This window comes from Muntiacus reevesi, chromosome 5 (genome assembly GCF_963930625.1).
Source record: "Muntiacus reevesi chromosome 5, mMunRee1.1, whole genome shotgun sequence".
Classification (NCBI taxonomy): Eukaryota; Metazoa; Chordata; class Mammalia; order Artiodactyla; family Cervidae; genus Muntiacus; species Muntiacus reevesi.
The window spans coordinates 99,703,123-99,728,773 of NC_089253.1; the positions used below are offsets into that span (position 1 = coordinate 99,703,123).

The 25,651-nt window shown below is 47.5% G+C and overlaps 1 protein-coding gene across 4 annotated transcripts in view; it reads right to left on the reverse strand.

Moving 5' to 3' along the window:
- The window catches only part of PRDM2 (PR/SET domain 2), a 133,796-nt gene that overhangs the window by 19,639 nt on the left and 88,506 nt on the right, over positions 1-25,651 (reverse strand). For 2 of the 4 annotated variants that reach the window (XM_065936049.1, XM_065936051.1), the window contains one exon: positions 20,531-24,890. The exons of 1 other annotated variant lie outside the window; for it this stretch is intronic. In XM_065936049.1, coding sequence (XP_065792121.1) covers positions 20,531-24,890 — 4,360 coding nt within the window. Of the gene's footprint in view, positions 1-2,132; positions 2,198-20,530; positions 24,891-25,651 lie in introns of all 4 variants that reach the window. One more of the 4 variants, XM_065936050.1, reaches the window with a different exon arrangement.

Genomic DNA, 25,651 nt, shown 5'->3' on the forward strand with positions numbered 1-25,651 from the left:
CGACGGATGCATAGAAAACAGATTCCCAATTTGGGACAGAAACAGGCTCCCATGAGGTACAGATGGGAACGCTCTTTGAAACTGTAAAATTCTATAAGGACACTAAAATTTAATTATTACGAACACTCCATCTTTTAGAGTTGTCTAAGACCAAAGAAGTTAAAAGATTAAATCAACTCCAGGGATAAACCCTCGCATGGTCTGGATTTGTTTGGACTGAGAGTCCTGATCACAGGATTTCTAAAACTTGATGCGTGCTGCCTGTCCGAGGATGTCAACGAGAAGAAGGGGCTGCCGTGAATGAAAGCCTTGAGGGAGCTTAGGGGCTCTTTGCTACCCAAGGCATCTTGACCAGCCTGTCCCGGGAGGCGTGGGCGTGCCTGGCTGGCAGGGCGTCCCAGATGCAGGGCTGGCACAACCAGGGGAAAGACACGCTTGCTATGTGCCTGAACCTGATATGAATCAGTGAGTGATGACGCTGCCCAAAGGACAGGGGCGCTGTGGGCCTACAGGCATCCTCCTCAAGGGTGAAGGCGACTGGACAGAGCCCCGCTCCTGAGCCTTCTCCCCATCTCTGCCCCGAGATCCCCAAGGCCTGCACCCTGAATCCCAGCTGACCTGAAAGAGGGAGTCCGGTGGCCAGGGTTGGGACAGTTCACCCTTTTTTTTTTTTTTAACAGAGCGGGAGACGGAGGTGACCTATAGATGATAAATGACTTGGACACAGGCCGTTGACTCCTCTCTGGGCTGCTCGGCCCTCACTAGGATCTTGCACTCCATTTGGTTTGGGAACCGCTCACTTGTAGAGGGCTCCCTCCCTGCAGGGGACAGGCATGAGGCACCATCCAGACACTCCTGAGGAGCTCACAGTCTCATGCTGGCAGACGGGGAATGAGACCCTTTCTGATTTTCCTTCCTCCTGATCAGCATCTCCCAAACTGAGGTTCAGTGGAACAGGTTTGCCCAGATGCTTCACGGGTTCTTGTCACCCATGCTCGTTATAGCAGCTAGCATGTCCGTGCTGACTGCATGCTAAGCGCAGTGCCTGTGGCCTTACGTGGAATAACAAATGCAGTCTCCACGAGATGCCCGTGAGATGAGTACTGCCTCAGTGTACGAGTGAGGAACAAAGGCACTGAGAGGTTCGGCACCTTGCCCAACAACACACAGCTGACTGGCGAGAAGCAGGCGTGGGGTTGAAGTCAGAGTCGTTTACTGACTCTGGGGGTGGGGGGGTGGGGTTCACATGCCCACAGGCCAGTGCAGGTTCCCAAGAGGAGGGTGCAGGCCGTCGTTCACCCCAAAAGTACATTCCTCATTTATCTGATAACTATGTACTGACCGACTGCTCTGTGCTTGCCTGGTGTTGCAGGGCACAGTGGAGTGCTGGGCAGACATGAACTCTGAAGGCACAGAGACTGCAAGGGCATGGTTTGGGTTATGCTGAACTTCAGAGGCTACCCATTAAGCACTCCAAAGTTTGGTGTGTTTTGTTGTTTTTCAATTTAGCCTTTTTAGACAGAAAATTTCTAAGATCAGCCACATGAAGCAACACGTCCTGAATGTGAGTTCTTATTCTCTTTGGGAGCCAGATTTTCAACTCTGCACATGTACGCGTGGCATCATGTGCCATCATGGAGAGGTGTCCTCCGGGCCTATGAAGGGGAGTGAGCCTTGTCCACACGCTAAACAAGACCGAGCATCCTCCTGATTATCAGCACTGATCCACCAAGCATCTGTTATATACCAGACCCCATGCCGGGCATAGGGTTAGAGCAGCAAAGTGAACAGACCTGGTGTCTAGAACACTGGGTATGTGACCTTGAAGGAGAAGGTCATTACCTGCATAATACAAAAGCAAACATAAAATTACAAAGTGTGATTAGCAGGAAGGAGCAAAAGGAGAGGATATGAGAGCTCAGAACAAGGGAACTGACTGCAGAAACACTGTGTGTTGAGGGGTAGGGGTGCTTTGCATGCACCTCCAATAGTTTCTGCTGACTGAGCCTTGGGTTCTGTGGAAAGTACAGGACACGTTCTGGCTTCACTTTACCATGTTGCCCTTTGCTTCGCTTCATTTGGACGTGGGAGGGGAGGGAAGGAAAAAGAGAGCAAAAAAATGTGTAACTTACTTTACCCCAGCAAGAAGAGAGACAGGGTTTCTAGAAGGGATCATTTCTGTCTCTGAAGGCCACTCCTGGGGACAGAGAGGGGATTGTTACTTTGTTACGACCTACCCTCACCCTCACATGTTTCCTATCCTCTTTTTTTCTGCCTGAGTCTCAAAGCAAGTTTTACACCAGGGGATTTGGGGAGTTTGCAGATGGGAAAAAGACTGGGGAAAGAGCTCATGAAGTCTGTTCCTCGGGCCTTTTCTGAACCGCAAACTACAGATGTAGGATCTCTTGCTTCTTACAGGAAGCCGGTCTGAGAGTTTTGTGAGCGGCCCTGCATTTTCCTGGGGTCCCCGTGGCTTGCTGCAGATGGTTTCTCAGGCAGAAACGGTCCACCCCCCTGGAGGAGTGGCAGCAAAGTTGGGGTGACTCTGGCTGGCGTGTCTACCTGGACGAGGCCGGGGGCCATGTCCACCAGCACCGCAGGCCCCAAAATGTTCTACGATGGTGAAGAGGAGAACCACTTACGAGAGCAAAGCGGAGAGCACCAACTCAAATCCAGGAGAGGAGCCTGCAGCCCATGAAGGTCCCCTGCACCGGATGGCAGAGCAGCCCCAGGACACTGCCAGGCTCTCCCAGACCTCCCCAACCTCACACTGGAGCTCCCCCAGCCTCAGTTCTGGGCTGCTCCTCTTTATCTGCACTCACTCCCGGGAGATGCCAGCTTCATGGTTTTCAGTTTCATGGGTACCCTTGAGGACTCTCAAATTTATTAATACATTTCCAGCTGGGTCCCTTCCTCTAAAACGCAAACCTGTGTATTCAACTCCTGTCCCCTTGAGTGTCTAATGGCATCTCAAACTTAACATGCCCCTACACTGAATTCCCAGCACACAAGTACCCCACAAACTGGCTCCATCACCTCATCACTGAATGGCAACTCTATTCCTCTGGATGCGGAGGCAGAAACACCTGTCATAATCCTTGACTTCTTTCGTCCAATTCTCAGCAAATGTTGAGGCTCTGCCCTCAGAAGATATCCAGAAATCCACTGCTACTCACCACCCCCACTGCTACATTCCAGTCCAACCACCACTGTTTCTTACCTGGGTTATTGTGCACACCTCCTAGTATTTCTACTTTTGGTTCCTTTCAGCCTATTCTTAATACATCAGCCAGAGTGATTCTCTCAAAAAGCAAGTCATATCATATGACTCTTCCCTTCAAAACCCTTCAATGACTCCCACTCACTCAGAATAAAAGCGAAATCTTCCCAAGAACTGCATGAGCCAATATAATTTGGCCCCTGGTTACCTCCCTGGACTCCTCCTGGTCTTCTCTGTGACCTGGTCCCCTAAGCACAGATGCTGCTACCTCAGGACCCTTGCACTTGCTGTCCCCTCTGCCAAGGGCTTTCCTGCCCTATATTCACAGGCGTCGTTTCCCTTCTCCCTCCCCACCCCCTCTTCTCTCTATATATACATATAGTCCCTTTACAGTCAGGCTACATTTACATGGCAGCCCTCATTTCACTTAAAACTCTACTCCCCTTTCCGTTTCACTTCTCCCCACAGCATTCATCAGCTGACATTCTATACAGTTACTTGCTTGTTCACCGTCTGTCTCTCCCAGCGGGACAGGAGTTCCACGAGGGTGGGGAATTTTGTCAGTTCTGTTCACTGCGACATCCTCCTGGAACAATGCCCAACACATGACAGCAGGCATTGGCCCCACATTCTTGAGTCAATAGACGAATTAATGAATGAATGAAGGGCCAAGATCTACCATCTTTCTTAACTAAACCACACCGATAATGCATCACATAGTTATTCTCCACTTACTGCTTGAAGTGGAGCAAGAACTTAAGAAATTTTTAAGAGCAACTTGAGTGCAAAATGTTTGTCTTTATGTGAATTTTTCAACGTTTCCACTCACACCTAATTGAAATGGTAGGTTTTTAAGCAAATTACCATGAGCCTTTCTCAGCATCCGACTTTGCTTTTCATAAAAAAAAACTCTATGTTCATATTTCATAGGCTTGGGTACTATTAAATCATACACATCCAATAATACTGACATGTTTATTACTATGTTTATTATAAACACAATCGTTGTTGTTTTTTAGTCTCTCAAGTCGTGTCCAACTCTTTGCAACCCCATGAACTATAGCCTGCCAGGCTCTTCTGTCCATGGGATTTCCCAGGCAATATGGAGTGGGTTGTCATTTCCTCCTCCACCGGATCTTCCCGACCAAGGGATCGAACCCACCACTCCTGCTGCATCTCCTGCTTCGCAGGCTGAGCCACCGGGGAAGCCATACACATGATTATGTTTGTATTATTATAAAACATTGTTAAAATAGTGGCATAAACAGGTTTGGAAACAAATAGAGCTGACTCTTGCCTACATTTAAAGCTGGGCATCAAAGGGCATGGGTGCTCCCTGTGTCATTGGGGGAGTGAGGGGCATCCAAGAACATGCTGGGTTGGTTAAATGAAAACCAACTGAGCCTCGGGTCTTATCTCGTTTTATCCACGGCTCAGATCCTAACAGCAGTTCAGAAAGATGTCTGGCACCACCCCACCCTCTGGCTCCTGTCTCTGCAAAGTGCACCAACGCCAATTATTCCTTAGGTCACGGTGAACATGTGACTTGATGACCTGCAAATGGAAGACCTCTGTGCTGCCTTCCTCAAGGGCTTGTGTGCAGCCCTCTGACTCCATTGGCTGGATCCCATTACACTGGCTCTGACTCACGGGTGTGTCAGAGAAGCAGCCCAGGGGAGTGAGATGTGCTCTGAGTCCAGTCTGGGCAATAACTTTGTTTGGCACAGCCCCGCCAAGTGAGTATGGCATCGTGAAACCAAACAGCATTTAGGCTCCCAGAGGGAGGCGTTCCTCATTTTGAGCAGAAATAACAAAACATGCAAGAGAAGCCATCCATGGCCATGTATTGCAGAGGGTCTACTTGAGAGGGACTCCTTAGTAGATGTCAGAGGTAAAACCGGAGACAGAGGGAGGAGGACCTTGTTGTGGCACTTCCCTGGGGGCTCAGTGGTAAAGAACTCGCCTGCGAATGCAGGAAACACAGGTTCATTCCCTTGGTCGGGAAGATCCACTGGAGAAGGATATGGCAACCCACTCCAGTATTCTTGCCTGAGAAATCCCATGGACAGAGGAGCCTGGTGGACTACAGTCCGTGGGGTCACAAGAGTCGGACATGACTTAGCGACTAAACAACAACACCGCTAAGTACCTACTGTGTGCTGGGTGCTGCAGTAGGTGTAGGGTGGAGTGAACACAGCACCAGCAGGGCTCTCTGTGATACTAGTCTTGTACCAGTTAATGGCCTAATGTCATATATTCCCCTCAAAAAGATACACGAAGAGCAACAATGAGCAAGGCAAGGGATCCTCAAGGGTCACCTCGGCTCTGACCCTCAGAAGTGATTCTTCTAATTCTCTGGTGGCCCTGGCTCATCTGTCACAGGGTGTTTTATTATATAAGCATTCAGAGATGAAAAATGTCATGAAGATATCAAAAAGACTGAAAAAGCAAAGGAAAATAATTAAAAATGAAAACCAGAAGCAAATGAAATGATGAGATGTGGTGATATCATGTCATTCTTTTCCCCCCTTTATAAGACCCAAAGGGGAACTCTGAAGTCTGGGTAAGACTCATTGGAGAAGCTGATAAAAAGGAAGACTTCAAAGGCCCACCACCCGCCCCTGCCAAAGATGATGGTTTAGTATGTCTGGAATTCTTAATAAGCCTCCTAGGTGGTTTTCTGATGCAGGTGGTCCCCTAAGTGAACATCCCGGAGAAATAATCCAAACTAGGTCCCCTTCACACAGCTGGGAACACAGGAAATTTACCACCTCAGGCTGAAATTAACCATACAATACCTACCAGACCAGCAAACTACTCTCCCCTCTAAGCACCTGCCCAGCCAGATTCAGAACATTGCCTTAATGGAACACCTGCTGCTGGCTGGCACCAATGGGCTAAACAACTAAAATTTCTTAGTTTTAAGGCTATAAACATAGTGTTAATTATTGTGATGAAGTAACTAAATAGAACCAACAAATCAACTACAGTATCTGACGCCAATCTATTGAGGTACATCAAAAGAACTGGCCCCTCCGTGAAGGCCAAGTTAACTCAGACTTCCCCTCACCAAACTCACTGGTTAAAGTTCATTCAAAGGAGCCCAAACATGAATGAAGGAGGTAGGAGGAGAAAACACCTATAAGCCCATGCATTGATTATGAGAGAAACTCTGAAAAACTTCTGGAGGAATATCATGAGCTAGAGGAAAATCTAGTCATAATAGGCAGGGTCAGCAGCCTGGGCGGCAAGTCCTGGGATGGAATGAATATCCAGGCGTTTCCTTACAGATTCAATCATCTGTGAGCAGTTGGCACCAAATAAAACATTTCTCCCAAAAAGAGATTACAGGACAGAGGCATCAGGTAAGGATCAAGGTGCAAGGACTGCCCTGATGGTCCAGTTTGGTTAAGACTCTGTGCTTCCAATGTAGGGAGCCTGGGTTCAATCCCTCGCCAGGGAACTAAGAATTGATATACCACAGGCATGGCCATAAAAAAGATGTAACTTTAATGCAGAATTAAGGTGCTTCTCCAGCAATAAACTTTTGCTGAGGAAGTAATTGTGTGCCCTGTCACTGAAACATTCCTTTGATTCTCTCCACATGTAGAACATGTGCTTTGTGAGCTTAAAAGCAAGCAAGCAGTCTACTGTTCAAGTTCAGTGTTTTACACTCAATGCTCCCCTCTCTGCACTGCACTTTGCTTACTAGGGAGGTCCCTGGGTGTTCTTAGGTCCTAAGCACCTCTTCAGAGGATTCCCAGGTGATGCTAGTGGTAAAGAACCCACCTGCCAATGCAGGAGATGAAAGAGATGCAGATTCTATCCCTGAGTCAGAAGAGCCTTCCGGAGTAGGAAGTGGCAACCCATTCCAGTATTCTGGCCTGGGAAATCCCGTGGACAGAGGAGTGTTCCGTCCATGGCTACAGTCCATGGGATTGCAAAGTCAGACTTGACTGAGCACACACAACCACCTCCTTATTTACATATCACATCAATAGGGCCCCTATCCGGCTTCCCAGCCCACAATGATCAGAAGCTATCTAAAGGCTGCCAAGGGAATACAGACAATATCCACAAATAACAGATGAAAAAGGAGATGGTGAGAAGTACAACCTTCTCCAAAAATACTTGAGCCACATCTCAAGCTTCTGGATCCTGCACACCTCAACTCTGCGAGTGTCCCTTCACCACCAAACACAAGGTGCTGGTCACCTTGAGCCTCCCAGGAAAGGTGAAATGGTGTTCGGGCAATTTTTAAAAGTGAGGGAAGTAGCAGCTTCATTAGACCTGACAGCAAAACGCCTGTGCGTAGAGTCATCCCCCTTCCTGCGTCCAAGACGGACACCAGGCACTTGGCCCGGCCCGGATCCCTGAGCGTGACCCTGCCTGGAATCCTGCTCAGGGCCCCCCTGGCAGCTGCTCCCCTTGCACAGATGGAAACCCCTTGCCAACCATGGCTTGGAAAGACTCCTATGAAAATAGAAGGGAAAAAAAAAGAACTAAAAAGTGATGCCAGGGAGCAAGGTTTAATTCCCTGGTGCCTGGATCTGCTCATCCCCTAACAAAGCTGGCAGATGAGGTGGCTCCTCACACCCGGGCTGGCTGAGACTGCTCAGCGTGGTCTCCCAAGAACATACAAATTGGACTTGACCAGGAAGGACCGACCACCTGCCAGTGCTGGAGATGCTAGAGATGTAGGTTCGGTCCCTGGGTTGGGAAGATTCCCCGGCCGAGGGCATGGCAATCCACTCCAGTGTTCTTGCCTGGAGAATCCCATAGACAGAGGAGCCTGGTAGGCTACAGTCCATAGGGTCTCAAGAGTCTGACATGACTGAGCACGCACGCAGAAAGAACCAAGACTTTTGTTCACCTCAAGCATAAGTGTTAATTCCTTCAAACTAGCTGGTGCTTCTTGTCCACACCTGGGCAGCTGGGTACTAACAAGCCACACAACCTCTGTGCTGCAGGTTCCCATCTGTAAAATGGGAGAACATAAAAGTATTTCATAGGGTTGGTACAATGATTAAATGGGGCAGTATGTGTAAAGCCCTGAAAACAGTGGCCATCAAGCGCTTGGAAACATCAGTGACCATCCTTTTCATTTCGGTGAACTAGGGTTCCTTTGTTAAATTTTCATGGTTTCACAGAGCTAATGAAGTGTTTTCTTCCAAACTCAGCTTTTAAAAATTTGCATTTTAACTTTGAAATTCAAAGCCAACAGAAAATAAGTTACACGGGGGGATGACAGAATTTTTCTTCTCCCACTATGATTTGAAAAATGATTTCGTTTTATGGCTCATTATCTGATGGGAGAAAGGGAAGCAGCTAGTCAGAAGAAGGGGGCGACAGGGGACAAGACGGTGGATGGCATCATCAACTCAATAGACACGAGTCTGAGCAAGCTCCGGGAGTTGGTGACGGACAGAGAAGCCTGGCATGCTGCAGTCCATGGGGTCGCAGAGTCAGACATGACTGAGCAACTGAACAACAGTCAGTACATGAAGCACAGGCCTGCCTAAGACACACCAAAGGGCCCCAGGGTCATAGGCAGCAGAAGCCAGAGTGACAGACACTTGAGTTCCTTCTCTGGGTGGAGGCAAGAGATGATGAAGGTAGGTTCTGGCCACTGCGACCTGTGTGGCCATGGAAACTCATCGTTGGCCGAAGTCCAGCCCTCTGCACCTGAGTACCAGCCCCGACCGTGAGTCAGATTCAAACTGAGATTCCAGAGATAACAGCAACCCATACAAGGGCGGGCACACCTGTGATCTTCACAACCACCCTTCCTGGGCAGATGGACTGTTACTGCTATTTACAGAAAGGAAAAGTGGGGCTCGGAGGTTAAGGAACTTGCCTAAGGCTACAGAGCTAAAAAGGGGATGAAGCCAGGAACATTTTATTCATTTGACAAACATTTATTGAGCAGCTGCTACCAGGCAGGCAGTGTGGGAGATGCTGGAGATGCAGCAGTGAACACACTGAAATTCCTGCTCAGGGAGACTTTCATTCTAGGAGGGGGCACATTTAGTAAACCAAGCTCACAAATCAAGAAAAGAATGTATGAATGAGTGAAAGGCCTCTGAGAGCAGAAGAGCAGGAGGAGGAGATGGAGACGAGGGCAGTACTTCAGGTTGGGATGGACAGGTGATAAGCAGACCAGTGTCTGGGGCCAGTCAGTGTCCTTAGCGACATCCCAGGGCCTGAAATGAAGTCACAGCAAAACCCTGAGGGGCCCTGTGCGGTCAGGCATCCAGAGCTCCCCGGATACCTCTGCATCCGCAGACGCCCCAGGCTCATTCGCCGTGCCTGGGGGCCCAGACAGAGAGTAAGGACCATCTGAGGGCCTTTAGGAGTGTTTCTCTGAAGCAACTATAAAATAAACTGAGCTTTGTCAGCTTCCATAAAGGAATCTTTTTTCCTGGGCCTTGGAAAGCAAGCAGTTTCTTCAGCAGCCTGTTCCCAGAGTTCCTCAGCAGTCATCACCCACCACATTCCGGCTCTTTCCACCAGGGACAGTCACTACATCCCATCTGTTTCCTCAATGGGGCCTCCCCGGCTCTATCATTGTGAGGATTCAAGTCCTGATCACTAAAGGTCAGCGGCCACCATCACCACCACAGGCATCAGCCTCAGAGGAACACACACCACCTCCTCGAGCCCAGCCACTCACAGACCAGGCCCAGGGCTCAGCCAGCAGCCTGTCCTACCAATGACACATGGAACCCAGGGAATTAGCAGCCAGATGGCTAGGCATTCCAATGTTTATTTCCAGTGTGCTCCCCAAATTCTCCCCAACAGAACCCCGCTGTGGGTGATGGCATCAGCGCCAGTCACTTGGGGAATGCAGTGATTATGTAGGATGTGTGTGCTCAGCCATGTCCGACTCTTTGCGACCCCATGGACTGTAGCCCATCACGCTCCTGTCCATGGTATTCTCCAGGCAACAACACTGGAGCAGGTTGTCATTTCCTCCTCCAGGGGAACTTCCTGACGCAGGGATTGAACTCATGTCGCCTGAGTCTCCTGCACTAGCAGGCAGATTCTTTACCACTACACCACCTGGGAAGGCCATCTTAAAACCCCAGTGAATCAGATGGTTTCACACAGCAGCAAAGAGCTGGAACCAGCAGGGTTTGGAATCTTCGTTTACTGCAGTGGGGCAGAATGCAGGTGATGTGGTCCTTCTCAGACTCGATGGATTTGTCTGTAAATGAGGGCAACTGTTCTTCCTCAGGTGGTGAGAGAGCTTCCTGGGAGTTAGTGCCTGGAGAGAAGGAACAGCCAGGAATACCCTCAGCTCCTCCATGGTGTCCAGTTACACCACAAGGGTCCTCTGAAAACTGCTGTATACGGGACAAAGTCTGTCAGATCTACTGACCAACACCTTCCTGATCCGGACTGACCGTGAAAGCTGTTTTCTGAATGGCCGGCTGACTGAATCACTATAGGAGAATGTGCCTGAATTCACAGGCCCAATAATAGCTTTGGAAATAGAACCCATCTGAAAATGTCCCTAAACTCAAGCTGGGCTGGCAAGGATTGGACATGATTATAAAAAGCAAGTGAGAAGAGAATGTTACTGCAAGGAAAATTGAATCCACATGACTTTTAAATAACTTCATTCCAATAGAGAATATTAAAATGTTATATTTTTGGCAAGTATTAAGTACTGACACAAATGCAATTTTCAATTTAAATTCTAACTTTTAAAAAAAGGCCAGAATTGTATCCTAAGGCCTAAACCCCCTTCTATTATTAACTTATGTGTGAAACAAACTCTAGGTCATTTAAAAATGTTTTCCACTTAAAATTCACACTTAGATTTAATGCCAAGACTCAAGAGGTCATCTAAACCTTTATTATACAGTAGGCTCTTGTCTAAACACTGACACGGAAATATGCTTAATTATGTTCTGATTCAGGACATAAACCAATACTTTAAACTCTATCTGTAGCTTTCTGTCAATATTGAAATGACACCCTACTGAGTAACCCGGGTAGCATCTATCAAGGAATTTTCAAAAATGTCGGTTCTTTGTCTGGTATCCTGCTGTGGGTTATAAGCTGGACCTGCGAAGGCACATTCAGGCATGAATTATTCCATTAAAAGCTTCTATGTTCTCTGGACCATCCGCCTGAATTTCAGATCGCTTTCTGTAAGAGACAGTTGAAACGGAATTTAGCTGGTCCAAATAAGGCAGAAAACAAGCTCATACAAATCCTATCACCCCAGTGGTTCAGCAAGTTTAATAATAGTGTTCCCAAGTCCTTTAATGGTTCACAACCGAATGTCATTTTTGCAGCAGCTAATAATTTACTGTAGTGTCACGATGTTTTTTTTTTTTCAATTCTTAATCCAGAAAATAAATAAAACCTACACACCCTTCAAGCTCCAATATTTTAATAGTAACTTTTGACAAAAACTTAACCCTTCGTTTTGCACTCAATGGACTATGTGCTGACATAGCAAGGGAAGCCCCAAGCAATTGTGGCCAAACAGGTCAAGGTTCTCACATGGCACCTGAGAATACTCCTGGTGAACCAGGGGACCTTGCTTTAGAACCACTTCCAAAATCAAATAACATTATTATTATTAAACAGTTTTGTTGACTAATCAGACTGATCTAAAAAGCCAACTGGGCTCCCCTGGTAGCTCATCGGTAAAGAATCCACCTACAATTCAGATATGAGTTTGATCCCTGGGTCGGGAAGACCCTGTTGAAGGAAATGGCAACCCACTCCAGTATTCTCACCTGGGAAATCCCATGGACAGAGGAGCCTGGCAGGCTACAGCTCATGAGGTCGCAAAAGAATCAGACATGATTTAGCACCACCATGAAGCCAAGTGGACCTAAAACCTCTACGATGGAAGAAGCAGCAAGGCCCACAATTAAAACAGTGAAACTAGATGTGTTCCCATGAGCAGCTCCTTACTATCAACAGTGCTGCAGCACCAGGAAGAAGGCTTACCCAGAAGGGATGGGTCTACCTGCTCACTGATTCTGGAAAGGCCCTCACTAGAGACGCTAGCAAGTCCTATAAAAGTCCTGTGTTCTACATTTAGAGAAAATGAAGCTTAAAAAAAAAAAAAAAAACACTATAAAAATGATCAACAGGAAGGTGTTAAGCTTGAAGGCAGTTCAAATTCTAGCTTTCCACTTGAGAGCTGTGTGTGACCTCTGAACAAAAATCACTCCCCATTCCTGATGTCTGTTCCTCTTTCTGTAAAAGATACCCACCTCGTGGGATTCTTGTCAAGTTTAGAAAATGCTCTGCACAGCAGCTCACACAAAGCAAACACCTGGAAACTGTCAGATTCACCCCAGGGCTTATCAGACCACTTCCTCACCTTCTGGAGAGGAAGAGGCACGAGAGAGGGGAGTGGGAGAACTGAGGGGCACTGGTGTGGCTGGAGGCAGGGAGTGCGTGGCAGCGGGTGGCATGGAGCAGTGTTGGGCGACCCTCAAACAGGACTCTGGGTGGGCATTTGCCTGAAGGGATGAGCAGCTTCACATTGTCCCTCTATCACACTCACTCAAACCTCAGGTTCTATTCCATTCAACATTTTTTGAACACTAGACATTTTCATCTATAAAGAATTTCAATGGTAATATGGATGTCATTATTTCCACCAACATATATTTTTTCTTTTTTAAAATCCCACAACACAGCCGTATTTAAGGCCTTACATCCTGCAGGCAAACTCCCAAAAAGGGTCAAGGCACCAGGAAGGTGGGGCCCAAGAGGGGCCTTTGAGCAACACGCTCAGCAAGAAACTGCACAAGAGCCTGGCCATTCCTTTTCCCCTGGGGACCTATCACCTCTGCCTCCTGCAGGCATATAGCCCAGGCTCAAGACCAGACCCCCAGCTTTCAGAAAATGTGAACAATGCTGTTGGTACCTATTCTGCCAATGTTGAGAACACACAAGTACTTTAGCAATTAAGAGCTACACACAGTCATTATCTTTCCCACATAAACTCTGAAATTCTTCAGCGTGCACTGAAATCACCTGGGATGGTGACCTGACACCCTGCCCAGGTAGGTCTCACTTTACACAAAAGGCTGGTTTTAGGGCCTTGGAGCTGGAAGCTTGAGCGCCATCTCTGGGTTAAGTCTGAGAAGCGCCAAGCTGGGGCCTGATCACCACCTGGAGGCTCCTGAACACACTCCCCTCAGTAGTGCTGTAGCAGGACATTCAGAGACGGGACCCCAAAGGGGCAGCAGGAGCAGGGTTCATGCAGCCGGGGACAGAGGAGGCCGTGGCGATGTCTCCAAAATGAATGACAGAAATGGCAGGCCATTTTCCTCAATCCTCAGCCTGGTCTCTGGACTACTTTAACTGTGGCTTTTATATGGGAGTCAACCTTTTCTCAGGGCTTCCCCGGTGGTTCAGATGGTAAAGAATCTGTCTGCCACGCAGGAGACCTGGGTTTGATCCCTGGGTTGGGAAGATCCCCTGAAGAAGGGAATGGCAACCCAGACCAGTGTTCTTGCCTGGAGAATCCCGTGGGCAGAGAAGCCTGGTGGGCTACAATCCATGGGGTCGCAAAGAGCTGGACAAAATGAGCTAATAACACTTCCTTCACGTTACAGCCTGTCCTCACCCATCCGTACTCTAACCCACTTTCAAGGCAAAGTGTCCTTTGTAAGTGTTACTAATGGTAAGTCCATCAATCCAAAGTGAGGCCGGAGAGCAAGCCAAAATACAGAGAAATAAAATAACGAATGCATTTGCTGTTGTTCAACATGTCTGACTCTTTGCGACCCCATGGACTACAGCATGCCAGGCTCCTCTGTCCTCCACTATTTCCAAGTTGGCTCAAATTCATGTCCATTGAGACGGTGATGCAATCTAACCATCTCATCGAACGCACCGAGATATAATTTTAGAAGAGTTGCTTTAACGTATTAAAAGTCTCCAGTTATCTAAATATCCACCCTCAAATATTAAGGTAGAGGCATCTTCTTGACCTCCTAGCCTTGGGAGAACTGTGACGAAGTGAGGGAGGTTTTGAAGTAATAAAAACTGGAGAACGGCACCACACGTAAGCTTCACAAAGGTGGGGACTTTTGTCCACTGACGTAAACTGGACACAACATGTATCTAGAACACAGCCTGGTATACAATAGGTACTCAATAAATTACTGTGATTTTTGTAAAAAACTGCGCTAGAAAGTACTGGTAACATCCAAATTAAAAGAGCCAGCCTAGACACTGCCGGATGCTCGCAAATAGCTGCAGGGACATAAGGTTTTAGTTAATAGCTTTAAAAAATTTTCAACTTCACAGAGTTAAACCCTAAGCCATTCTTGTGGAGGGACTTGAGCACCTTCTTGGGGATCCTCACCTGATTAAGTATCTGCGTATTCCCACATTCAGGGGGACATGATAGCCCTCACCTGGCTCTTTCAGACCCAATGAGAAATCTGTAAGCACACACAGCCTGGAAGGCGTTCCTGCTAGAAGGAAAACTCGGGAGACCATCTTGCCCATTTCCCACTCTGGGCGAGGCAAAATACTTGCCCGAGACTCAGCCACCGAGGAGGGGGATAGAGGTGGTACTTCGTCAAGGGCCTGGAGAGACAGCAGGTGGGTGAGGCGGACGCCCACATCCTCTCCCAGAGCAGCGCTCCTTCTAGCTCACAGCATCCGGGGCTCCTCCCTGGGCTCTGGGCTCAGCATTTGGCTTCTAGAGCACTTACAGGGCTAATGCTGAAAGCTGCTTCGCGCCTCCACTTCTTTCCACACACCTGCCTCCTAAGCCTTTTGGGGTTTTCTAAGCTGGGAATCCATAAGCCACAAGTGTGAACATCTCAAGAGGGAGGCTGATCCCACCTTCAGCTTTACCACCCTTTCCCAAACAGCAAGGACACAGGCAGATAAAAAGTATCAGGACAAGTACTCCCATGGAGGATTTTATGAAACTGCCTGTTTCAGCCATTTTTAATCTTAAAAACAAACAAACAAAAAAACACAGCAATTTCATAGCAACTTAACACAAATGATACAACTTCTTTGTTTCATTCTTTGTGGATCCATAAAAATAAAAGTCTCCAGACTATAGAGTGAAATGTCCACAAGTATACAAAGGAAGCTGACATTCCACGTGGGCAATTATTTCACTCTTACCAAACTTAAGTTCTGCACCAGCGGCCAGCTGCATGTCTACCCTTGAGGTGGTATAGAAGCGACATGAATTTACAAATATTCAATCAATGCCAAGTAGAGACAAGTGGGAGGAGGTCGGCTGGGGTGCTCAGCACTGCACTTCAGCGATGCAGCCTGTGAATGCCCCTCCTACATACACCTTCATTTTCCCCCTTAACTGACCCCAATGATATACAAAATGCAGTCCTTTCACAGCTTTCAGAAAGTTTTTTATTGATTACAATGATATAAAATGCATCATTTGAATTCCCCCTCTTCATGAAGTGCTTGCTAGCAACAGCATAAAAAAACCTTTCCATACATTTGACAAGCTCAAATGATTTATTTCATGCTGGAAGGGGAAAACATAGCAAACACCACTCTTGTCTATAATTAACCTCTCTCTCTCTCAAGGCTACATTGGTTAAAATCAAAGGACAACCCCTTTTGTATGTCATTTTGTAAATTTTAATGTTTTCTTTAGAATAGTCTTTTATATCACTCTCCAACAAGAATAAAATTACTAACAGCAAACTTCAATACAAGAACACTCTCCAGATTAACAACTCAAACAAAAATGTAAAATGTAAATCACATATAATACAATTGAAGCGTCCAAAACAATTTAAATAATTTTAAATATTTTATTTTTAAACTGCTACAAATGCTTTATACAATATTTCAACATAAAGTCCCCATAACAGAAATGTAACAAAATGGGAATGATAGTGAAAGGGTTAAAGTGGCACAAGTTCACCAAACATGTATTAAACTACAAATTTTAAGAGGTAGATTACTTTTAAAGTTGAGAACAACACAAAAACATGAATAAAACCTAGTCATTTTCCATCAACTCAGTCATCAATCAGGGGGAAGGCAGATAATGCATGGAGAAATGATACCTCTACACTCAGAAACAGGCCAATTTGTTGGGCTTTTTAAATCTCTATTAGAGACTGAAGTGTAAAATCTGATATGTAAATTCTTTTCACACTTAGGTGTAGACATACATCTGCACAAGCCTGTGATGTATCCTGGGCACTGACATACAGATACCGTTTCCAATAATATAACAGTTATAAATTAGTGCCAGATAACAATCTGAGAGGATCATGTCCATTTGGATATATAAACATGACACTGGAAGAGGCATAGAAGAAAGCTCATATCCAATCTGGTTTCCTCTCCATTAAGCTGGCAATCGGCTTGTGATTAAAAAACAACAAACAAACAAGGAAACAGACTAAGAAAGAAGCTCAATGCCTCTATCTACAATTCACTTAAAGGAAAGGCATCAAGAGCTGGTGTGTGTGACCAAAACGTTATAAAGTGAGTGCATCCAATCTGCCATCCCTGAAATCTACAATCGACTACTGACGAAACAGAAAACTTGCTCTGCAAGGTCAGGTTCAAATCGTTCCCTTCTCTGCTATGTGCCAAAAACCAGGGCCACGCTCAGGTCTGAGCTACCAGTCCCGGGGACCAGGAGCTGGGTCAGCCAGCCTGTGTCACCGCGCCCTCCGCATCTCAGTCACCCGAGAGCCCAGCCCCGCGGGCTGGGTGCCAGTGAAGGAGTGCGTGCCTGACTCTACCCATGGCAACAAGAAGCCCACTGGCAGTCAGCTGTGTGTTAGGATTTTTGAGTTAGCTTCAACTGGTCTCAGAAGCTTGGCAGATTTCGTATTCTTTGCCGTAGTGCTTATCCTAAGTTGAGCATGCAAGTTATTTAGTCAATTATTAAGGTTTGTTTTGTTTGGGGGGGGGGGGGGAGCTTTTCTACAGAAAGTTCCTAGAAAATAAGAAAACTGAAGATAAATGACAACATGACACAACCTTCTATGAACTGACCAAGTTTAAGAAAAGGTAGGGAGACCACGGGGCAAATGTGAAGACAGCAACAGGATGAGTAGGAAGATGTGCAGGGAGTGCTGGGAGGGCCACAGATGATCTCCTTGGAGTGCTGTGGCAGAGATGGGATGTGAGAAATCAGCACCGTTTTCCTCTTTTAATCACTTTCATGGTAAATGGAAAAACTTGGTCTGGAATTTTATTTTACTTCTCCATCACTTATTTACATGTCCTTAACTGGCTGCAATGGGAACACAGTATTAAAAAAAAACAAAAAAAGTTGCTCTAAAAGCAGTACTGAAGAATGTAAAAATGCCTTGGGACTCACAAAGACTAAAGATGGGTAAGAAGGGAGCAGAAAATATACTTCTTTCCTTGTCTTTTTTGTCTTACAGCCCGGGGAATGAGCCCTCAGCAACAGCTCTAAATGCAGTTCCACTGACAAGCCACCAGTGGGTTGTCCCGAACAGTGAAGGTGAGCCCAACAAGGGTTTGCTGGATTAAGAGCTGTAACAGGAGAATCTAGAAAGCAGTATGTCTCTGCAGCTTTGTCCTAAGAAAAGGATTTGAAGCACATGCCTCTTTCACACCCTGAATGGCACAATAGCTTGTGCTCCAGGAAATGACTGAACGGCAAATTCTGCAGAGCCCTCAGTGTGGGATGGAAAACTGACGTCGTTCTCACGGCTGACTGCAAGTGTATACTTGAAAATCTAAGGAATTCTAAACTGGTATTTGAATGTAAGACGCCTGTGCGTTGAGGACCAGCCCTTAATCACAGTTATGATGAAATACACAGGAAAAGGGTGTGCTGCCAGTTCCGGGTTAAGTCCTTGAATGTGCAATGGGGAGAGCACAGCAAAAACACTGAAAACAGAATGGAAGCGGGTATTTCCAAACTTGTACCACAAAATCCCCCCTGAAAACAATTTCTAAGAAGAAATACACTGAAAAGGAAAGACGTCTAATGAACTCCCTGCCAGTGTAGGGTAACAAACATGAACCAAGGAGAGGCCTCTGCTAGGAGCCCGGAGCTGACATAGACGGACCATTACATCCTCCAGGCCTGCGCCGAGAATTCTGGTGTTAAACCAAATTCACTACAAGGTACCAAGACGACCACAGCGTTCTGAAGAAACACCCACTCTTATGCCCAGTTAACCAAAATACGATGTCCCACTGAATGTTCATTTTTAATTCCCCAAAACACTTAAAGATCACTTTTAAGTGGACCCCTGTGAAAGACACACATCCTTCAGATGTGTCCGCAGCACAGCTCCTGTGTCTCACACAAAGCTGCAGCCAGCTTCCAAGGAAGCCTGCAGCTACCATATACAGCCAGAACAATTTATCCACCTCTTATCTGATTCTTGTTTCCTTTTAGGTCAAATTTCATTCCAGCAATGTTAACTCACAAACAAAGCAAAATAATTAAAACTAACTGGAGCAAAAAACAGACACAATTTTATTAGGCACTTCGGTCCTCTGCAGTCTTTAAGGGTCCTTCAAAAGCACTGGATGGACCTCACTCAGGTTTCCTTTACAGAATACTAATTTTTCCATATCAACTTTACTTTTGAACTGTATAAACGGGATCCAATACAAAATAAGTGATTCTTGCAGATACTATCGGAGACAAAGAGGAATACAGAGTACATTCTAAAGCATCAACCACTTGGGAAACGTTTTTTAGTACAGTCCGTGAAAATGACAGCATGTTTTGGGTTCTTGAACCTTGGAAAGGACAGCTCAAGAACGTCCTGTTGTTGAACATCCAGAACAGACTGAGCACAAGGAGGTACACAGTGAAGCTGCTACCAGCAGGCAGCCTGGACAGCTGATCAACAGGTGTTTACTTTCGCCAGGACTAACTAAGTCCCAAGATGCTGTGTACGCACATGCCAGGGTCAGACACAAGATGCTGAGTGAGATCTACGGTAACTTTTATGAAGAAGCTTAACAGAAAAATCTGATCCTTTATTCCTACAGTCCATCATTCCAGTCTGCCCCTGGCTAATGATCCTTCTCTCCATCTTCAGCCATGACTTATGGCACCAGCATCAAGAACCCTGCCTCATCAACTGTGCGGTGGGAACAGCGTCTCTGAGCCCGTGACCCCTCCAGACAGCAGTCATCCTCCCCCTCCCCGCGCAGTTAACTCTGCTCGCTTAAGATACCAAAGGATTCTGAGACACAAAGTTACAGCCAACAGCCTAGAGTCACGCAGCTCACTCTGAAAGGACACAGGATTTCTCAACACTTCGCAGAAATTCTAGCTGATGATGAATAATTTCACCGGAGATGGAACTGCAGGTCTTACGCAGGAAGCAGCAGGAATACCAAAAGTACACTCCACTCATAGGTGAAGTAACTTAGAAAGTTTAAGAAGTCAACGTAACAAACTTAACTCCTGCACTCTGTTTATCTATCTATCACTAAGAACATTTTAATGAAGGAAGAACACAGAACAGAGAAATCACCTTAGATCTAAGATGAGCTCTGACATCACACTGGGGAAACAAAGGCACTGACAAGTGGGGTGACTTGCCTTGGGTCCCCACCCACACCTGGAAGAACCACAGGGTCTGGCCTCAGCATGCACTCTCTCCTCATCCCCACCCCCCGGCCATGGGAATCTGGCTGTTTATCATCCTATGCTTGGAGACATGAGCCGGTGGGGGGTGGGGGGGACAGGAGAAGACACAGACATGCAGCATTTTAAAAGGAACAGGGTACCGTGTTTTGATTTATTTTGACTAAGAGGCAAGTTTTTTAAAATTAAAACACTATAGAAGAAAGCATGAGTAATAAAAAGCCGTCTCAGTTGCTAGAACCACTCTTTAAGTCACAGAAATATTAAATCAGATTGTAATATGGTTTTAATGAACTCCACGATACATCAGAACATAAGAAGACATCTATGATGGGAAAGTTAATACAAGTGACACTGGGATACCACCCAAGATATAAAGGAAGTTTCAGAGAATTTCACCGTTTCATAGTAGGGTACTTTGGGGAGCTTTTCATGGCTTCAAATCCAGTTCATAACTGGCCCTATTAAAGAAATGGTACCACTTTGTGAGTCCTACATGTGAAATAAAAGCTATGCGTCCATCTTTGCAGCAGCCAAAGCACTGACCCTCCTCCACGTCTGTCTACACCTTAAGCAACAGCTATTTCCTTTAAATGCTTATGTCAAAATCGTGCAGGAAAAAGGAAAAGGAGCCATTGGGCAAATGTTTTCTTCCAACCGTCTTTCCCCCCTTGCTCTTGAGCTCTGAATTCCTCTGACCCTGGAGCTTTGCTTACCTGAGGTCCTTCAGCTCTTGCTTGCCACTGCCATCCTCCTTCCTGCTCTCACTCAGGTCGGCAGAAGCCGCCAGCTGCAGGCTTCGGGTGATTGGCCCCCCACTCCGTTCTCTGGATTTTACACTGAACCTGTCTGTCCGTTTCTTACTAGCCAAGGCTGACTTGCTCTGTAAGACGGCCCTGCTCTTCTGAGCCCTCACGTGCAGGCTCCTCGACGTCTTGCCTGAGAGGGGAGTTGCATGGTTCTTGGCTGCAGCTTTGGGCTTCTTGCTCTCGCTCTGAGTCATTTTGGCCATGCGTATGGGGCTCGAGTTCCTTAAAGAGGAGCTTGGTTTTTTGGACTTGACCGAAGCGGCGAATTTAACATTCTGCTTGGACCTGAAGGACGAGGGGGGTGGCGGCACCTGTGAGGGGCCCGAGCTGCGAGCTCTGGTCTTGCCCAGAGGCGCCTGCATGCTCTGCATTTTGATCTCGGCGTCTGCTGTCCGTCTGCGGTGGCTGCTGCTGCTGTTTCTGTCACTCCCGGCAGGTGATGGGTGCCCCCCTTTCTTGGAAGAGTGGGAAAGTTTTTTTTTGGAAGGAGAAAGAGGTTTTTTGGGACAGCTGAAAGCGGCATGCTTGTTCAGGCTCCCGATGTACGTGAACTCTCTGTGGCAGTACGGGCAGACGTGGGAGGACGACTCGGGAGTGGTTTTTAGGTCAGCCCTCTGCTTCGCGGACTTGTTTTTCTGCAGGATTGCTTTCTGGACGAGCTGGTTTTTTTTCTTCAACGCGTTTAACTTGAGCTTATTCGAAGACATTTTGCTGAGCTCCACACTAAAGTTCAGTCTTTTGGGCTGGCCCATTCGTCTGAAGGCGTTTTTCCCAGAGTTGTCCAGAACCACCACGCCGTTTTTGGGTTGCACAGTCTGCTTCAGCGGGACCGGGTTTTTCTTGGGGGTGTACCTCTTCTTGTCACTCGCAGAGGCACATGCCAGGATGTGTTTGTGCAGTTCAGGCATATTGTCCACGCCCTTCCCACACTTGGTGCAGCGGATGGCGGTGGTAAATGTCTGTGGGATGTTGTGCGTAGTGAAGTTTGTAGCCGTCACACCAATGCCCAGGGGGCTGCGGTGATGGTACTGGAACGGGGGTGGTTTAAAGCTTGGGTAATGTTGGTTGAGACCCAATCGAACATCTGGATCCTTCGTCTTTATTCCAGAAGCCATTATTTTGATGGTCGTATAAAGCTCTTCAGAAGAATCGTTCAACTCTTCTTCTTCTTTAGACGCTTCTAGAGGGTCTTCTGGCAAACTCTGCATGTGCTCGATGTGGGCCTTGCTGGGATCCGTAAAGTTCTGGGGCCTCAGGGTGCCGCTTTCGAACTCATGGTGTGTGCACACCTTATCTGGGTGGAGATCTCGCTGGTGCTGCTGCAGATTGCACAAGAATGCAAACTCCTTTTTACAAACTGAACACACAAAGATATTCCCAACGCCGTGAAGCATAAAGCGATGTTCTGACAAATCACTTTTCACCTTGAAGAGCTGCACACAAAATTCACATTTGAAGGGCCATTCCTCAGCGTGAATGGATAAATGTTTGGTTAGATCCTTAATGGAAAGAAAAGGTGATTCACAGACATTGCAGACAAAGTTTCTGTTGAATGTCTCCTGGATGATCTCCTGCTCAGTGGTGGATGGGGCTTCCTCCCTGGCTTTCAGGTCTTCACTCTCTAGTTCCTCCTGCTTAAAAGATATCATGGGGAGAGAGGTTTCCAGATTATCCCCAGAGGAAACCACGGATGACACTGCTGAGAGAGGAGGCGGCGAAGGGGAAGAGGAGGAGGAGGAAGATGAGAAGGAAGAGGAGGAAGAAGAGGAGGAAGAGGAGGAGAGTGTTGGAGGCCCTGGTGAAGCGGCGGACATAACGGGCTCCATGGAAGGAATGGGGGATGGCGAGGGAGACACCGTTGGGGACAGAATTGGAAGTGGGGACTGTGCGGTGGCATTCGAGAGTGGAGAGGGACACGGGTGAGGGGACGCCCCGGAAGAGGGGGCTGGAAGAGGGATAGTAGGAAGCAGGGGAGGGGGCGGGGTGGCAACAGTTAACACGGGAGGGCAGGGAGGAGGAGAAGAGGGATTGGTGGGGGTCAGGAGAGGCGGCAGCTGCCCAGAAGAAAGGGAAGATGGCTGTAGGGCAGGTGATGGCGAAGAAACGTCAGGAGGAGACACCACAACAGCGGCAGTCAAGCTTGAGTTGAGACCAAGGTCAGGGTCTGGCTGAGGTTCCAGAGGTTTACAGGGGCTGGTGCTTCCGCACGCATCTGGAGCGTTTTCTACAGGGAGGTCGACACCATTGTATTCGTTGAGAAGGACCTTCTGCAGCATGCAGGTGGTGGGTTTCCTTTTCTTTACAGCACTGCAGGTTGGCTGCAGCACATGGTTTTCTTTGAGTTCCTTGCCTTCAGAGTCACCACAGGGCTTTTTATGCACACTGAGGTCTAACACGGCCTCCCACTGGACCGGAGTCTTGCCTGGCCCCTCAGTCTTCTGTTTCACACCACTGGACAAATCCAGTGGCTGCTGGTTGCACACGTTGCTAAAAGTAGAGCTAGCTGTCCACTCTTTAGACACCTTATATTCATCAAAGCTTGGCGGGCTCCCAGTTTCTCTCTCATCTCTCCCAGACAAACTCCACGCTGGTGAGTTGCTGTGACTCTCTAATTTGGGTTTTTTGGAGCTTAGAACTGCCTCAGTCCACATGGCTTTCCCATCTCCTGGCTTTCCAAAGTCTCTCAGAGCGGGGCTGTGCTGGGGAGAGCTGGGGGGAGAGCTAGTTCGCCTCTTAAACCTGCTCGAGGTCACGGGTAGCATCGACGCAGGAGCGGACACACAGACGGGGCCTAATTTGGGTATCTCAGCGGCCGAAATCCCTGCAGGAGGAGTTAATTTATCCTGGGTCTGAAGAAGCTGTTTGAGCTTTGATGACAAATACACGCTTTTCTCTTTGTGGAAAGATACTGCCTCTGTGGTTGATATGCTGAGAGGCAGACTCAAGGAACAGGAAGGTGTGGCAGGATCAGACTCAGTCTCGGCTTTAATTTTGGGTAACACGGGCGGACTAGCAGTCCTCCGTTTCTTGGACTCACTGTTTGTGCTGCTGGAAGGCTCTTTAGGAAGACCGTCAGTTATAGGGACCTGCGTGGCCTTTATGTTCTGAGTTATTTCCACTGTGACGGGAGTGAGCAGACAGTTTATTCCGTACAAGTCTGCCGAATTGGATTCCATCTCAATAACATCACAGTTACTGGTGCTGCTGCTGGTCTGAATTTTACCATCAATATAGTAATTTAAGTTCTCAGAGATATTGCTGGAAATATCCATGATGTACACATCGTCTGCCTCCCCTTCCTCTTCTGGCTCTGTGCTGGGGACGTAGACACTCGGGGCGGGCGGGGCCTGCTCTGCTGGGGGCTGTGGCTCTTCCAGGAGGCCCCCTTTCCGCCGCACCCCCTTGGGAATCAGGTGCCGCTCATGAACTCTGCGCTGATGCCGTCTCATATTCGTGTGAGTGCCGAAAACCTTCTTACAGTACTTGCACGGGTGAAGCTCTTTAGCTTCGCCATTCTCTTCTACTACAGAAGGAGTCACTGAGTCCTGGGACGCCTTCTCGGAGCTCAAGGTCAAACCATCCTGCCCAAGACTGGGGGGCTGCGTGTCGTCCTGGGGAGGAGCGCCGTCGCTGGAGGCCTTGCCGCTGGCTGGGTCCTCGGGCTTCCGCTTCAGCCCGGCCTCGTGGCGCCGCTCGTGGCGCCGCCGGTTGATCTGTGTGCCGAAGGCCTTCCCGCAGTACTTGCACTTGAAGGCGTGGTTGACCGTAGACATGTGGATGTGCATGTGCCGCTCCAGCCCCTGCTTGGTTGTGAACTTCCTCTCGCAGTGCTGACATGGGAACAGAAATGTTTCAAACACGTCCCCGTTGGCCTCTTCTCTGGCTCTGGGAGTTTTCACAACAGGGGCTGCCTCCGCAGAGTCTTCGAGAGTTTCCTTTGAAACAGTTTTTGGTTCTTCTAACAAATCCTCAGGCTTCTCATCACATCGGATCTCCGGCTCTCTCAGGGAACTTTCATTTGGCACATCAGTTGCTTCGTCCCCCTCTTCTTCCAGCTCCTCCTCTTCCTCCTCCTCCTCCTCCTCCTCCACCACCTCGTTCGCCTCACAGAGCGCTGCTTCCAGCTCCGCATCTGGTCCTGTCTGGGGCTCGTGGGCAGGGGGAGGGAGGGCGACCTCCGGAGGCACATCTTGGCTCACCACCTCCTGAGGGAGGGCTGGTTGCTCGGTGGTGGAAGCAGAAGGCTTCTCGTCTTCGTCTTTGGGGCCTAGAAAGCACAGGGAGGCAGAAGTAAGGTCAAATACCAGCCACTGGTGATCAGCTTTCATTATCCATGTTACTTCCTTTATCATCTCAAATGAGTAAGGGAGACTGAAACAACAGACCACTCTACATTCTCATTTAAGAAGTTTTACTCGATATAAATCCATTTTGTTCATTCAACAAATGACTGCAGTGCACCAGGGAGCTCAGTGGGCAGTGAGGGAGGCCTCAATTTGAATAGTAAATGCCCACAGGAACTCAGGCTCTTCTGTGTTTCCTCACACAGATATAAACATGCTTTTGTTTACAAAAACTGTAGTGTTTAAAACTGTGTTGGAAATAGCTGATACTGAGATGCAAGAGACTAGTCATGAGTTCCAATTCTTCATGATTGCAAACTGAAACAAAACTGCTGAACATATTGCCAGGTAATATCTTTAGTGGTCTGCCTTGAATGCAGTTGATTCTCTCCCTTCTTCCTTACCAAAACTATATATTGAGAGCTACCTCTTCCAAAATTATGTGATCTGCATTTTTCACGTAAAAGGAACTTTGGAGATCATCTCTTCTGAGCCTTATTAAATTAGGGAGGACTAGAGATCTCTTCAAGAAAACTGGAAATAGCAAAGGAACATTTCACGCAAGGATAGGCATGATAAACTGTAAGGACCTAAGAGAAGGAGAAGAGATTAAGAAGAGGTGGCAAGAATACACAAAAGAACTGTAGAGAATAGGTCCTAATGACCCAGAATAATCAGGATGGTG